This window comes from Nerophis ophidion, linkage group LG01 (genome assembly GCF_033978795.1).
Source record: "Nerophis ophidion isolate RoL-2023_Sa linkage group LG01, RoL_Noph_v1.0, whole genome shotgun sequence".
Classification (NCBI taxonomy): Eukaryota; Metazoa; Chordata; class Actinopteri; order Syngnathiformes; family Syngnathidae; genus Nerophis; species Nerophis ophidion.
In genome coordinates, this window is record NC_084611.1 from 8923674 (window position 1) to 8938903 (window position 15230).

The 15230-nt window shown below is 42.1% G+C and overlaps 1 protein-coding gene across 2 annotated transcripts in view; it reads left to right on the top strand.

Annotated features, from left to right (window-relative positions):
* scarb2a (scavenger receptor class B, member 2a) overlaps positions 1-15230 on the top strand; it is an 82926-nt gene that overhangs the window by 24952 nt on the left and 42744 nt on the right. For both annotated transcript variants that reach the window (XM_061895523.1, XM_061895533.1), the window contains exons 3-5: positions 9052-9209; positions 9292-9439; positions 9532-9726. In XM_061895523.1, coding sequence (XP_061751507.1) covers positions 9052-9209; positions 9292-9439; positions 9532-9726 — 501 coding nt within the window. The remainder of the gene's footprint in view (positions 1-9051; positions 9210-9291; positions 9440-9531; positions 9727-15230) is intronic.

Genomic DNA, 15230 nt, shown 5'->3' on the forward strand with positions numbered 1-15230 from the left:
GCATGAAGCAGGGCTTTTATTGTGAAGATAGGAAATGTGCAGTCGGCCTTTAGAGTTTTGACGGAAGGGACGGCGCGAAAGTCTGTTGAAATAAAAAGTGTTTCTCGCCTTCCTCTCTGTCATTTTTTCATAATAATGAACTGGCAGCAGCCAGCGTCATCTCACAAGACCCTCGGGTGCCGTGAATGTCAATCAAGCAAGCTACGGAATTTGCCGCCAATGTTTTTCTTGTAAAGTGTATGGAAGCTGGATGAATTAGATGCCAAAAACCAACCACTTTCATGTGGTATTGCACAAAGGACAACTTTTTTTTCTCCTCCATTTGAAAATGTGGGCGTTATCATCATTACTGTCTGATTCCAATCAATGCAAGTCATCAGAATCAGGTAATACACCAACTTATATTCTTGTCTTTGTGAAAGAAAGACATCTATATGTGTTACACATGCTTGTATTATCATTAAACACATTTAACTTGTGTACAAAAATGTCTCTTTCATAAATAAATAAATATAAATGATATATATAAATGAGGTAGATCCCTTCGACTTGGTCAATTGAAAAGTAGCTCGCCTGCAGAAAAAGTGTGGGCACCCCTGGCGTATACGCTTTTTTTACGTCTCTGTGAGGAGAAGAGCCTGTAGTGTAATGGCCGCAGCTAAAAGCAACTGCGTGAGAACGTATACTCCAATATCACGATATAGTCATTTTCTTTATCGCACACAGACAATCCTGTGGTATATCAAGTCGATATATCGCCCAGGCTGAAACAAAACATGGTGGAACTTGACTGTGCCGCTGTAACCCCGCATGAACGCATGAGCAACAACTAGACAAAGCTGCAGTTAGATGTTTCATATCGGCGCTTACACTGTCTCTGCTTCACGGTCCTGTCTGGGCTTGTTGAGGCGGCTGACTTAACGCCGTCCCTCCCTGAATAACCACAGCTCCCTAAATCGTCTCATTCATACACTGTTCAAATGTTATCAAACAATATTTTTGGTATAATGGATGGAATTTTTCCCTGACAAGGTCCGGTGGCCTTTATGAAGAAGACTGCAGGTGAGTCAAAACAGACTGCAAAAAGTCAGTGTTCATAAACAAGAAAACAAATGACAAAAATCGGGCGTATTTTATTTGAACTAAGCAAAATGATCTGCCAATAGCGTTTTGTTCAGGAGAGAACACACAGTGGATAATACAAATAATAACAGAAGAAATGAACAAATTAAAAAAATGGTTTGACAAAAACAGACTATCCTTGAATCTCAGTAAAACTGAAATAATGCTATTTGGTAACAATAGAAGAGAAAGTCAAACACAAATAGACGGAATAGAAATTGAAAGAGTAAATGAAACCAAATTTCTAGGTATAATGATTGATGATAAATTGAACTGGAAATCTCATGTCAAAAATATACAACACAAAGTTGCAAGAAATACATCAATAATGAATAAAGCCAAATATCCAAAAATCACTTTATATTCTCTACTGCTCACTAGTGTTACCATGTCTGAGTTACTGTGTAGAAATATGGGGAAATAATTACAAAAGTACACTTCATTCACTAACAGTGTTACTAAAAAGATCAGTTAGAATAATACAGAATGTTGGACATAGAGAACATACAAACCCTTTATTTATTGAATAAAGGGACCCAGGATGGACCGCTCGCCTGTATCGGTTGGGGACATCTCTACGCTGCTGATCCGCCTCCGCTTGAGATGGTTTCCTGTGGACGGGACTCTCGCTGCTGTCTTGGATCCGCTTGAACTGAACTCTCGCGGCTGTGTTGGAGCCACTATGGATTGAACTTTCACAGTATCATGTTAGACCCGCTCGACATCCATTGCTTTCGGTCCCCTAGAGGGGGGGGGGGTTTGCCCACATCTGAGGTCCTCTCCAAGGTTTCTCATAGTCAGCATTGTCACTGGCGTCCCACTGGATGTGAATTCTCCCTGCCCACTGGGTGTGAGTTTTCCTTGCCCTTTTGTGGGTTCTTCCGAGGATGTTGTAGTCGTAATGATTTGTGCAGTCCTTTGAGACATTTGTGATTTGGGGCTATATAAATAAACTGATTGATTGATATTGATTCAAAGATACTGAAATTCCACGACATAGTGGAATTGCAAACAGCTAAGATTATACACAAAGCAAACTATAACCTGCTTCCCAAGAATATACAACAATTCTTCTCAACAAAAGAAGAGAAATATAATCTTGGAGAAAAATGTGATTTAAAACATTTGTATGCACGTACAACACTTAAGACCTTCAGTATATCAGTATGTGGAATTAAATGATGGAATGGATTAAGCAAAGCAATCAAACAATGTACTAATATGATCCACTTCAAGAAACTCTTCAAACTGGAAGTGTTTACAAAGTACAAAAATGAAGAACTATAATAAACATTCTGATTTTACTCACCCATTCATTCTCAAAATAATCTGACTTATCTCATCGTATGGAATAAAACTTACTTCACCAATTATTTATTTATTTATTTGTATTGTGATTACTTATTACTTATGGAGTATACGTTGAGAACAGGAAGTGAACAAAAGTTTTAGCAACTGTTATGTAAAGAAAAGGGGTAGGATTAAATAAGCTCTGCTTCTTCCTACTCCTTTTCGAACATGTTGAAAAGAGAAACTGGAAATTGCGATGTATCATGTTGTTCCGAATAAACTCAAACTCAATAGAAGAAGAAAAGTTGTCTTTGCATGACTTTCCAAAACAAGCAAAGAATTATCTAACATCAATGAACCCAAAAGCTGTCATGTCTTCGTGATCATGTTTAGTTTGGCTCTGTTCGGTTTGGTTTTTGCACTCTTGTCGGTTCCTGTTTTTTTCACTCCCTGTTTTGTTTCCATGACAACCCATTATTAGTTTTCGCCTGTCCTCATGTCCCGCACCTGATTCACTTGGACTCACGCGCCTGTTGTTATTTACCACATCACTTTTTAAGCCTGTAGTTGCCAGGCAGTCAGCCTGGCGACATCACCCTCTACACACCCTGCTGCTATTTTTTTATGCTAGTTTCTTGTCACAGTAAGCGTTTTCGTTTTGTGGTTTTCATAGCTAAGTTTTGTACCTCCGCTTTTTGCGCCTTTTTGTTTTTTACCCTTTGTTTTTGTAGTACTTTCGAGTTAATATTAAAAGATGTCATTACCTACACGCCATGTCCGGTCCAGACGCTTTGCAACACGGGAAAACAAACCTCACCAAAGTCCAAGTCTTGACGAAAAATAACTTAAAATAAGTATATTTTTACTAATAAGTGCACTTTTCTTGGTAGAAAAAGAGAGACCTTTTTGCTCAATATGTTGAAAAATATTCTTGAATGAAGTTTTAGTGCCATTAATTTGACATAATGATATGTCTTGAAACCAGCAAACTTATACTAAAAACTAACTTAATGTTCTTAATGGAAAGGCAACACGGCAACCGCTTGTTACTCTCGGGGTCTCCTCGTCGCTCAGGAAAATCATATGGTCTAAAAATGCATTTTCCCATCGACAACATGACATCACCGTGCCAAGTGTGTGCTCTTTCAGTCAATTATACAGCCCGGCCCCACGGCCAAATTTTTTTTAATTGTAATTTTGAAGAATTTATCTGAATGTGCATGAACTATCTCTGTTGAAAATTGTTTGAAATGTTAAATGTTTAAATATGAACTGTCAGTTTACTGTACTGTGCCAACTGTACTACTATAGGAGTACATCTTTTTTTATTGTTTCATTGAAAATAAAACAGCAAAGTCCATTTGGCTGTCATTCGTTTTAATCATGAGACACAATTTTGTACACATTTTTTTTGTCATGCTTGAAATAGGAAATTACTAGTAGTTTTATACTTGTGAGTGTTGATGACACAGCTTTGCAAGAGTTGATATTCTAGTTTTAAGCATGTTTTACTCAATATGGGTGTCATGTTTTGTGGTCACGTTCTGTTTGGTTTTGGACCCATTGAGCACTCTTGTTTGTTTTTGTCACCATGACAACTCATTAGTTTTCACCTGTCATGTCAGGCACTTGGACTCATGCACCTGTTAATCACCACAGCCCTATTTAAGCCTATAGTTGCCAGGCAGTCAGCCGGGCAACTACAGGATGGATGGTTAACCATGCCGATGATCCGTGCTCCTTTCTCGTTCCAAGAAAGTTTTTGTTATTCATGCCATAGTTTGCAAGTTTTGTTTTATGTCCATAGTTTACCTTGCAGTAATAGTTTTGTTTTCATAGCCAAGTTTCTTACCTCCGCTGAGAGCGCCTTATGTTTTTTTGCAATATTTTCGAGTTAATAATAAAACATGTCATTACATTCACGTCGTGTCCGGTCCAGTCACTTTGCACCACAGGAAAACAAACCGCACGATAGTCCACGAACATGACAATGGGTCATAAAGTCTCAGCAACAAGCTGTAATATCCTACGGAGATCATTTAGGACAGGGGTCGCCAACGTGGTGCCCGTCAGGACCAGATGAGTCGCCCGCTGGCCTGTTCTAAAAATAGCTCAAATAGCAGCACTTAACAGTGAGCTACTTCTATATTTTAAATTTGATTTATTTACTACCAAGCTGGTCTCGCTTTGCTCGACATTTTTAATTCTCCATCCATCCATTTTCTACCGCTTATTCCCTTTGGGGTTGCGGGGGTCGCTGGTGCCTATCTCAGCTACATTCGGGCGGAAGGCGGTGTACACCCTGGACGTGTCGCCACCTCATCGCAAGGCCATTTAAGTCTAAGAGAGACAAAACTCAAATAGAATTTGTTTAAATAAATGTATTTATTTTCTTACTTTGCTTCTTATAACTTTCAGAAAGACAATTTTAGAGAAAAATACAACCTTAAAAATGATTTTAGGATTTTAAACACATATAACTTTTTAGCTTTTAAATTCCTTCCTCTTCTTTCCTGACAATTTAAATCAATGTTCAAGTAAATGTATTTTTTTATTGTAAAGAATCCATCCATTTCCTACCGCTTATTCCCTGTTGGGGTCGCGGGGGGGCGCTGGCGTCTATCTCAGCTACAATCGGGCGGAAGGCGGGGTACACCCTGAACAAGTCGCCACCTCATCGCAGGGCCAAATAAATACATTTGAATTTAATTCTTCATTTTAGCTTCTGTTTTTTCGACGAATATTTGTAAAATATTTCTTCAAACTTATTATGATTAAAATTAAAAAATATATTCTAGAAAATCTTTAGAATCCAATTTAAATCTCTTTTCAAAGTCTTTTGAATTTCCTTAAAAAATTTGTTCAGGAAAAATCTAGAAGAAATAAAGATTTGTCGTTGTTAGCAATATAGCTCTGTCCAATTTGTTATACATTCTAACAAAATGCATATTGGATTTTAACCTATTTAAAACATGTCATCAAAATTTTTAAATTAATCTTAATCAGGAAAAAATACTAATGATGTTCCATAGATTTTTTTTTTTTTAATTTTTTTCAAAAAGATTCGAATTACCTAGTTTTTCTCCTTTTTTTTCGGTTGAATTTTGAATTTTAAAGAGTCGAAATTGAAGATGAACTATGTTCCAAAATTTTATCTTCATTTGTTTCCTGTTTTCTCCTCTTTTTAAACCGTTCAATTAAGTGAAGTGATTTCTGTTTATATAGCGCTTTTTCTCTAGTGACTCAAAGCGCTTTACATAGTGAAACCCAATATCTAATTATTACATTTAAACCAGTGTGGCTGGCACTGGGAGTAAAGTGTCTTGCCCAAGGACACAACGGCAGTGGCTAGGATGGCGGAAAACACTTCAATTAAGTGTTTTTTCATCATTTATTCTCTACAAAAAAACCTTCCGTAAAAGGAAAAAAAAATGTATGACGGAACGACGGACAGAAATACCCTTTTTTTATTTTTATTTATATATAGATTTATTTATTAAAGGTAAATTGAGCAAATTGGCTATTTCTGGCAATTTATTTAAGTGTGTATCAAACTGGTAGCATTAATCAGTACCCAAAAAGTAGCTCTTAGTTTCAAAAAGGTTGGTGACCCCGGATTTAGGACTAAAACCCTTAAAACTAGTAAAACACTCCAATATAAAATCCTCTTAGTGAGAAGAATTATCTTAGACAGAAAATACGCAAATGTCACCCTTATTTGAGATATTTCCTCTTACTTAGATTTCACTTTTTGCAGTGCATGTCAGGTAAAAATTATTTTTATGCCGAAAATATTGTCAGACTAGAACAGGGGTCGGGAACCTTTTTGGCTGAGAGAGCCAAGAAAGCCAAATATTTTAAAAGCCTATTTCCATATAATATTTTGGTAATACTTTGATATGGGGAACATATTCACCGTTAATTAGCTGCTTATTAACATGCAAATTCGTAACATATTGTCTCTTAATTAGTCATTTTTAAGTACTTATTAATGCCTTTTTCTGCATGGCCTTGTTTTACAAGCGGTAAGCCATTAACTAAGAGTCTTCCCTTATAACCTCAGAATTATTGCTTATTAGTACCCCTAACGCTTACATGGTCCCTGAGTGTCCAAATAACTCTTAAGTCTTTCAATCAATCAATCAATCAATGTTTACTTATATAGCCCTAAATCACTAGTGTCTCAAAGGGCTGCACAAACCACTACGACATCCTCGGTAGGCCCACATAAGGGAGAGGAAAACTCACACCCAGTGGGACGTCGGTGACAATGATGACTATGAGAACCTTGGAGAGGAGGAAAGCAATGGATGTCGAGCGGGTCTAACATGATACTGTGAAAGTTCAATCCATAATGGATCCAACACAGTCGCGAGAGTCCAGTCCAAAGCGGATCCAACACAGCAGCGAGAGTCCCGTTCACAGCGGAGCCAGCAGGAAACCATCCCAAGCGGAGGCGGATCAGCAGCGCAGAGATGTCCCCAGCCGATACACAGGCGAGCAGTACATGGCCACCGGATCGGACCGGACCCCCTCCACAAGGGAGAGTGGGACATAGGAGAAAAAGAAAAGAAACGGCAGATCAACTGGTCTAAAAAGGGAGTCTATTTAAAGGCTAGAGTATGCAGATGAGTTTTAAGGTGAGACTTAAATGCTTCTACTGAGGTGGCATCTCGAACTGTTACCGGGAGGGCATTCCAGAGTACTGGAGCCCGAACGGAAAACGCTCTATAGCCCGCAGACTTGTTTTGGGCTTTGGGAATCACTAATAAGCCGGAGTCCTTTGAAGGCAGATTTCTTGCCGGGACATATGGTACAATACAATCGGCAAGATAGGATGGAGCTAGACCGTGTAGTATTTTATACGTAGAATATGTTCCCCATACTAAAGTGTTACCGATATTTTTTTAACATTGAATACAACTAAATGTGCGCAATTTTAAGTTAGATTAACATTTTTACAGTATAATAAGTCTCTTATTCTTTTTAATAACATTGTTATTCTGAAGCTAACAAATAAATGAAATACTTCTCACCATTAATGCGACTTCTTGGATTGATGGAATGAAACGCATGAGAATGTTTTTCATTTTGAACGTTATTTGATTACCAGCGGAATCATTTATTACTTATCGTGTTAAGCAATGTCAGTTAAGATTTATCCGAGAGCCAGATGCAGTCATCAAAAGAGCCGCATCTGGCTCTAGAGCCGCAGGTTCCCTCCCCCTGGACTAGAACATTTGAAAAGTAACCTCAGTGTCAGTTATTGATTGATTGATTGATTGAAACTGTCATTAGTAGATTGCACCGTACAGCACATATTCCGTACAATTGACCACTAAATCGTGATAAGTTTTCAACGTTAATCAGTTCATAGTAACAACTATTTATCAATCAATCAATCAATGTTTACTTATATAGCCCTAAATCACTAGTGTCTCAAAGGGCTGCACAAACCACTACGACATCCTCGGTAGGCCCACATAAGGGCAAGGAAAACTCACACCCAGTGGGACGTCGGTGACAATGATGACTATGAGAACCTTGGAGAGGAGGAAAGCAATGGATGTCGAGCGGGTCTAACATGATACTGTGAAAGTTCAATCCACAATGGATCCAACACAGTCGCGAGAGTCCAGTCCAAAGCGGGTCCAACTCAGCAGCGAGAGTCCCGTTCACAGCGGAGCCAGCAGGAAACCATCCCAAGCGGAGGCGGATCAGCAGCGCAGAGATGTCCCCAGCCGATACACAGGCAAGCAGTACATGGCCACCGGATCGGACCGGACCCCCTCCACAGGGGAGAGTGGGACATAGAAGAAAAAGAAAAGAAACGGCAGATCAACTGGTCTAAAAAGGGAGTCTATTTAAAGGCTAGAGTATACAAATGAGTTTTAAGGTGAGACTTAAATGCTTCTACTGAGGTGGCATCTCGAACTGTTACCGGGAGGGCATTCCAGAGTACTGGAGCCCGAACGGAAAACGCTCTATAGCCCGCAGACTTTTTTTGGGCTTTGGGAATCACTAACAAGCCGGAGTCCTTTGAACGCAGATTTCTTGCCGGGACATATGGTACAATACAATCGGCAAGATAGGATGGAGCTAGACTGTGTAGTATTTTATACGTAAGTAGTAAAACCTTAAAGTCACATCTTAAGTGCACAGGAAGCCAGTACAGGTATATATGTATGTATATATGTATATAAAGGTATATACAGTACAGGCGTAATGTGATCAAACTTTCTTGTTCTTGTCAAAAGTCTAGCAGCCGCATTTTGTACCAACTGTAATCTTTTAATGCTAGACATGGGGAGACCCGAAAATAATACGTTACAGTAGTCGAGGCGAGACGTAACAAACGCATGGATAATGATCTCAGCGTCTTTAGTGGACAGAATGGAGCGAATCTTAGCGATATTACGGAGATGAAAGAAGGCCGTTTTAGTAACGCTTTTAATGTGTGACTCAAAGGAGAGAGTTGGGTCGAAGATAATACCCAGATTCTTTACCGTGTCGCCTTGTTTAATTGTTTGGTTGTCAGATGTTATAGTTGTATTATTAAATAGAGTTCGGTGTCTAGCAGGACCGATAATCAATTTAGTGTTGTTTTTTTTAAGCGTCTTTCTCTTGTGTCGTTGACAGGAAATCACCCTGACCGAGAAAAGCCAAATGTTTGAGTCCTGGAAGAATCCTCCTCCGCCCGTTTACATGGAGTACTACTTTTTCAACGTGACCAACCCTCAAGTGTTCTTAGCGGGCGGCAAGGCCGCCGTCCAGCAGATCGGACCCTACACCTACAGGTAACCGAACCTGGTCTCGTCACATCCGACCTGGGGTCACCGTTCCTTTTTTTTTTTTTTTTATGCCTTTTTCGCGCTCCAGAGAGTACAGGCCGAGGGAAAACGTCACTTTCCTGGAGAACGGCACCAAAGTTTACGCCCTCAACCCCAAAACGTTTGTCTTCGTGCCAGAGAAATCGGTCGGCGACCCCGAGGTGGACATCCTCAGGACCATCAACATCCCGTTAGTGGTAAGACCTTGTCCAAAAAACAAGTTAATTTTGTAGCAATTTTGTAGCAATTGTTTGATCTGGATGTTTCCCTGCTCGCTTTCCTCCCTCAGGTCGTCATGAACGAGCTGAACTCCTACTCGTTTTTCCTGCGCACCATCATCTCCATGTACATCAAAAGTCTGGGCGCCGAGCTGTTCACCACGCGCACCGTGCACGAGTACCTGTGGGGCTTCAAGGACCCCATCCTCACCAAGATCCACTCCCTCCGACCGGAGGTGGACGAATACTTCGGGCTGATGTGGAAGGTACTTTCTAGTGTTTTTTTTTGTTTTTTTTAAACTTCTCGCTAAACAGGCGGCGAGAGAAGTGAGACTGTCCACATGCTGATAGAAAGACCTTGGCACTTCCTGTTTATCCGCTAAGTAACTTCTGCAAGGCTGCGGCGAGCCAATCCGCCTTGTCATAGTCCGGTAATGTGCAGTTTTTATCTTGATGACTCAGGCAGGGACTTGACGCCATATTCGACTCATGCAAAACGAGGAAGACTTCTGAAGCTGGGTGACTGGAGTTTTTCTCCATTTTCATTTCCTCCCGGTGCGTCTAGTACAAACATTTTTCCATATGAGTTGGGAAATTTGTGTTCGATGTAAATATAAACGGAATAGAATGATTTGCAAATCCTTTTCAACCCATATTCAATTGAATGCACTACAAAGACAAGATATCTGATGTTCAAACTCCATCCATCCATCAATCCATCGTCTTCCGCTTATCCAAGGTCGGGTCGCAGGGGCAGCAGCCTAAGCAGGGAAGCCCAGACTTCCCTCTCTCCAGCCACTTCGCCTAGCTCTTCCCGGTTGGACGTGCCCTAAACACCTCCCTAGGGAGGCGTTCGGGTGGCATCCTGACCAGATGCCCGAACCACCTCATCTGGCTCCTCTCCATGTGGAGGAGCAGCGGCTTTACTTTGAGTTCCTCCCGGATGGCAGAGCTTCTCACCCTATCTCTAAGGGAGAGAGGAAACTCTTTTCGGCCGCTTGTACCCGTGATCTTATCCTTTCGGTCATGACCCAAAGCTCATGACCATAGGTGAGGATGGGAACGTAGATCGACCGGTAAATTGAGAAGTTTGCCTTCCGGCTCAGCTCCTTCTTCACCACAACGGATCGGTACAACGTCCGCATTACTGAAGACGCCGCACTGATCCACCTGTCGATATCACGATCCACTCTTCCCCCACTCGTGAACAAGACTCCTAGGTACTTGAACTCCTCCACTTGGGGCAGGGTCTCCTCCCCAACCCGGAGATGGCACTCCACCCTTTTCCGGGCGAAAACCATGGACTCGGACTTGGAGGTGCTGATTCTCATTCATGTTCAAACTCCATCCATCATCTTCCGCTTATCCGAGGTCGGGTCGCGGGGGCAACAGCCTAAGCAGGGAAACCCAGACTTCCCTCTCCCCAGCCACTTCGTCTAGCTCTTCCCGGGGGATCCCGAGGCGTTCCCAGGCCAGCCGGGAGACATAATCTTTCCAACGTGTCCTGGGTCTTCCCCGTGGCCTCCTACCAGCTGGACGTGCCCTAAACACCTCCCTAGGGAGGCGTTCGGGTGGCATCCTGACCAGATGCCCGAACCACCTCATCTGGCTCCTCTCCATGTGGAGGAGCAGCGGCTTTACTTTGAGTTCCTCCCGGATGGCAGAGCTTCTCACCCTATCTCTAAGGGAGAGCCCCGAACTCATTTCGGCCGCTTGTACCCGTGATCTTATCCTTTCGGTCATGACCCAAAGCTCATGACCATAGGTGAGGATGGGAACGTAGATCGACCGGTAAATTGAGAAGTTTGCCTTCTGGCTCAGCTCCTTCTTCACCACAACGGATCGGTACAACGTCCGCATTACTGAAGACGCCGCACCGATCCGCCTGTCGATCTCACGATCCACTCTTCCCCCACTCGTGAACAAGACTCCTAGGTACTTGAACTCCTCCACTTGGGGCAGGGTCTCCTCCCCGACCCGGAGATGGCACTCCACCCTTTTCCGGGCGAGAACCATGGACTCGGACTTGGAGGTGCTGATTCTCATTCATGTTCAAACTCCATCCATCATCTTCCGCTTATCCGAGGTCGGGTCGCGGGGGCAACAGCCTAAGCAGGGAAACCCAGACTTCCCTCTCCCCAGCCACTTCGTCTAGCTCTTCCCGGGGGATCCCGAGGCGTTCCCAGGCCAGCCGGGAGACATAGTCTTTCCAACGTGTCCTGGGTCTTCCCCGTGGCCTCCTACCGGTTGGACGTGCCCTAAACACCTCCCTAGGGAGGCGTTCGGGTGGCATCCTGACCAGATGCCCGAACCACCTCATCTGGCTCCTCTCCATGTGGAGGAGCAGCGGCTTTACTTTGAGTTCCTCCCGGATGACAGAGCTTCTCACCCTATCTCTAAGGGAGAGAGGAAACTCATTTCGGCCGCTTGTACCCGTGATCTTATCCTTTCGGTCATGACCCAAAGCTCATGACCATAGGTGAGGATGGGAACGTAGATCGAGCGGTAAATTGAGAAGTTTGCCTTCCGGCTCAGCTCCTTCTTCACCACAACGGATCGATACAACGTCCGCATTACTGAAGACGCCGCACCGATCCGCCTGTCGATCTCACGATCCACTCTTCCCCCACTCATGAACAAGACTCCTAGGTACTTGAACTCCTCCACTTGGGGCAGGGGCTCCTCCCCAACCCGGAGATGGCACTCCACCCTTTTCCGGGCAAGAACCATGGACTCTGACTTGGAGGTGCTGATTCTCATTCATGTTCAAACTCATAAACTTTTTTTTTTTTTCGGCAAATAATAATTAACTTAGAATTTCATGGCTGCAACACGTGCCAAAGTAGTTGGGAAAGGGCATGTTCACCACTGTGTTACATCACCTTTTCTTTTAACAACACTCAATAAACGTTTGGGAACTGAGGAAACTAATTGAAGCTTTGAAAGTGGAATTCTTTCCCATTCTTGTTTTATGTAGAGCTTCAGTCGTTCAACAGTCCGGGGTCCCCGCTGTCGTATTTTAAGCTTCATAATGCGCCACACATTTTCGTTGGCAGGCCAGGAAAGTACCCGCACTTTTATTTATTTTTTTACGAAGCCACGCTGTTGTAACACGTGCTGAATGTGGCTTGGCATTGTCTTGCTGAAATTAGCTGGGGCATCTTAGATGGCAGCATATGTTGTTCCAAAACCTGTATGTACCTTTCAGCATTAATGGTGCCTTCACAGATGTGTAAGTTACCCATGCCTTGGGCACTAATGCACCCCCATACCATCACACATGCTGGCTTTTGAACTTTGCGTCGATAACAGTCTGGATGGTTAGCTTCTCCTTTGGTCCGGATGACACGATGTCGAATATTTCCAAAAACAATTAGAAATGTGGACTCGTCAGACCACAGAACACTTTTCCACTTTGCATCAGTCCATCTTGGATGATCTCGGGCCCAGAGAAGCCGGCGGCGTTTCTGGATGTTGTTGATAAATGGCTTTCGCTTTGCATAGTAGAGCTTTAACTTGCACTTACAGATGTAGCGACGAACTGTATTTAGTGACCACGATGTCGAATATTTCCAAAAACAATTTGAAATGTGGACTCGTCAGAGCACAGAACACTTTTCCACTTTGCATCAGTCCATCTTAGATGATCTCGGGCCCAGAGAAGCCGGCGGCGTTTCTGGATGTTGTTGATAAATGGCTTTCGCTTTGCATAGTAGAGCTTTAACTTGCACTTACAGATGTAGCGACCAACTGTATTTAGTGACAGTGGTTTTCTGAAGTGTTCCTGAGCCCATGTGGTGATATCCTTTAGAGATTGATGTCGGTTTTTGATACAGTGCCATCTGAGGGATCGAAAGTCACGGTCATTCATTGTTGGTTTCCGGCCATGCCGCTTACGTGGAGTGAATTCCCCCCCCCCCCCGCGACCCCGAAAGGGAATAAGCGGTAGAAAATGGATGGATGTTTTTAGGCCATGTCACGATACACCGTATACATCTCGATATTTTGCCTTCGCCTTGAATGAACACTTGATGCATAATTGATGCATTAGGGACGGCGTGGCGCAGTGGTAGAGTGGCCGTGCGCAACCCGAGGGTCCCTGGTTCAATCCCCACCTAGTACCAACCTGGTCACGTCCGTTGTGTCCTGAGCAAGACACATCACCCTTGCTCCTGATGGGTGCTGGTTGGCGCCTTGCATGGCAGCTCCCTCCATCAGTGTGTGAATGTGTGTGTGAATGTGGAAGTAGTGTTAAGCGCTTTGAGTACCTTTTTAAAGCAGTGGTCCCCAACCTTTTTGTATCCGCGGACCGGTCAACGCTTAATAGTTTGTCCTGCGGCCCGGGGGGGTGTCCTTTTTTTTTCCTTTTTCTTTTTTTTTTCTTCTTTGTTATGAAAAATGGACGTTTTTGTCATGAAAAAGGGAGTTTTTTTGTGGTTGGTGCACTACTTGTAAGTGTATATTGTGTTTTTTTATGTTGATTTAATAAATTATTATTATTATTTTTTTTTTATATAAAAAATTCTTCTGCGGCCCGGTACCGGTGGTTGGGTACCACTGACTTAAAGGTAGAAAAGCGCTATACAAGTACAACCCATTTATCATTTATTTATATAATCACAGCAGTATGATGATTCTATGTGAAGTGAAGTGAATTATATTTATATAGCGCTTTTCTCTAGTGACTCAAAGCGCTTTACATGGTGAAACCCAATATCTAAGTTACATTTAAACCAGTGTGGGTGGCACTGGGAGCAGGTGGGTGAAGTGTCTTGCCCAAGGACACAACGGCAGTGACTAGGATGGCGGAAGCGGGAATCGAACCTGCAACCTTCAAGTTGCTGACACGGCCACTCTACCAACCGAGCTATGCCGCCCCGTCTACATTAAAACATTCTTCTTCTTACTCCATTAATATATGCTACTTTTAAACTTTCATGCAGAGATGGAAATCAAAACTAAGTCAATTGACCAAAAGTGTATTTATTGAACATTTATTAAGCAGTGGCACAAACATTCATGTCATTTTCAAAAGAGAAAATGCAAGATTGTCAGAGACATTTTAAAACAAGCTTTGAGTGCACTTTTGTGCATGATGTCACTAAGATGACATATCAAAACAACACTAAATTAAAGTGCACTTTTTGTACAGAACGCCACTACAATAGTTTAAAACAAATAAAGTGCACTTTTGTGCATGATGTCACTAAGATGACTTATCATAACACTAAATTAAAGTGCACTTTTTGTACAGAACGCCACTACAATAGTTTAAAACAAAAAAAGTGCACTTTTGTGCATGATGTCACTAAGATGACATATCAAAACAACACTAAATTAAAGTGCACTTTTTGTACAGAACGCCACTACAATAGTTTAAAACAAATAAAGTGCACTTTTGTGCATGATGTCACTAAGATGACTTATCATAACACTAAATTAAAGTGCACTTTTTGTACAGAACGCCACTACAATAGTTTAAAACAAAAAAAGTGCACTTTTGTGCATGATGTCACTAAGATGACATATCAAAACAACACTAAATTAAAGTGCACTTTTTGTACAGAACGCCACTACAATAGTTTAAAACAAATAAAGTGCACTTTTGTGCATGATGTCACTAAGATGACTTATCATAACACTAAATTAAAGTGCACTTTTTGTACAGAACGCCACTACAATAGTTTAAAACAAAAAAAGTGCACTTTTGTGCATGATGTCACTAAGATGACATATCAAAACAACACTAAATTAAAGTGCACTTTTTGTA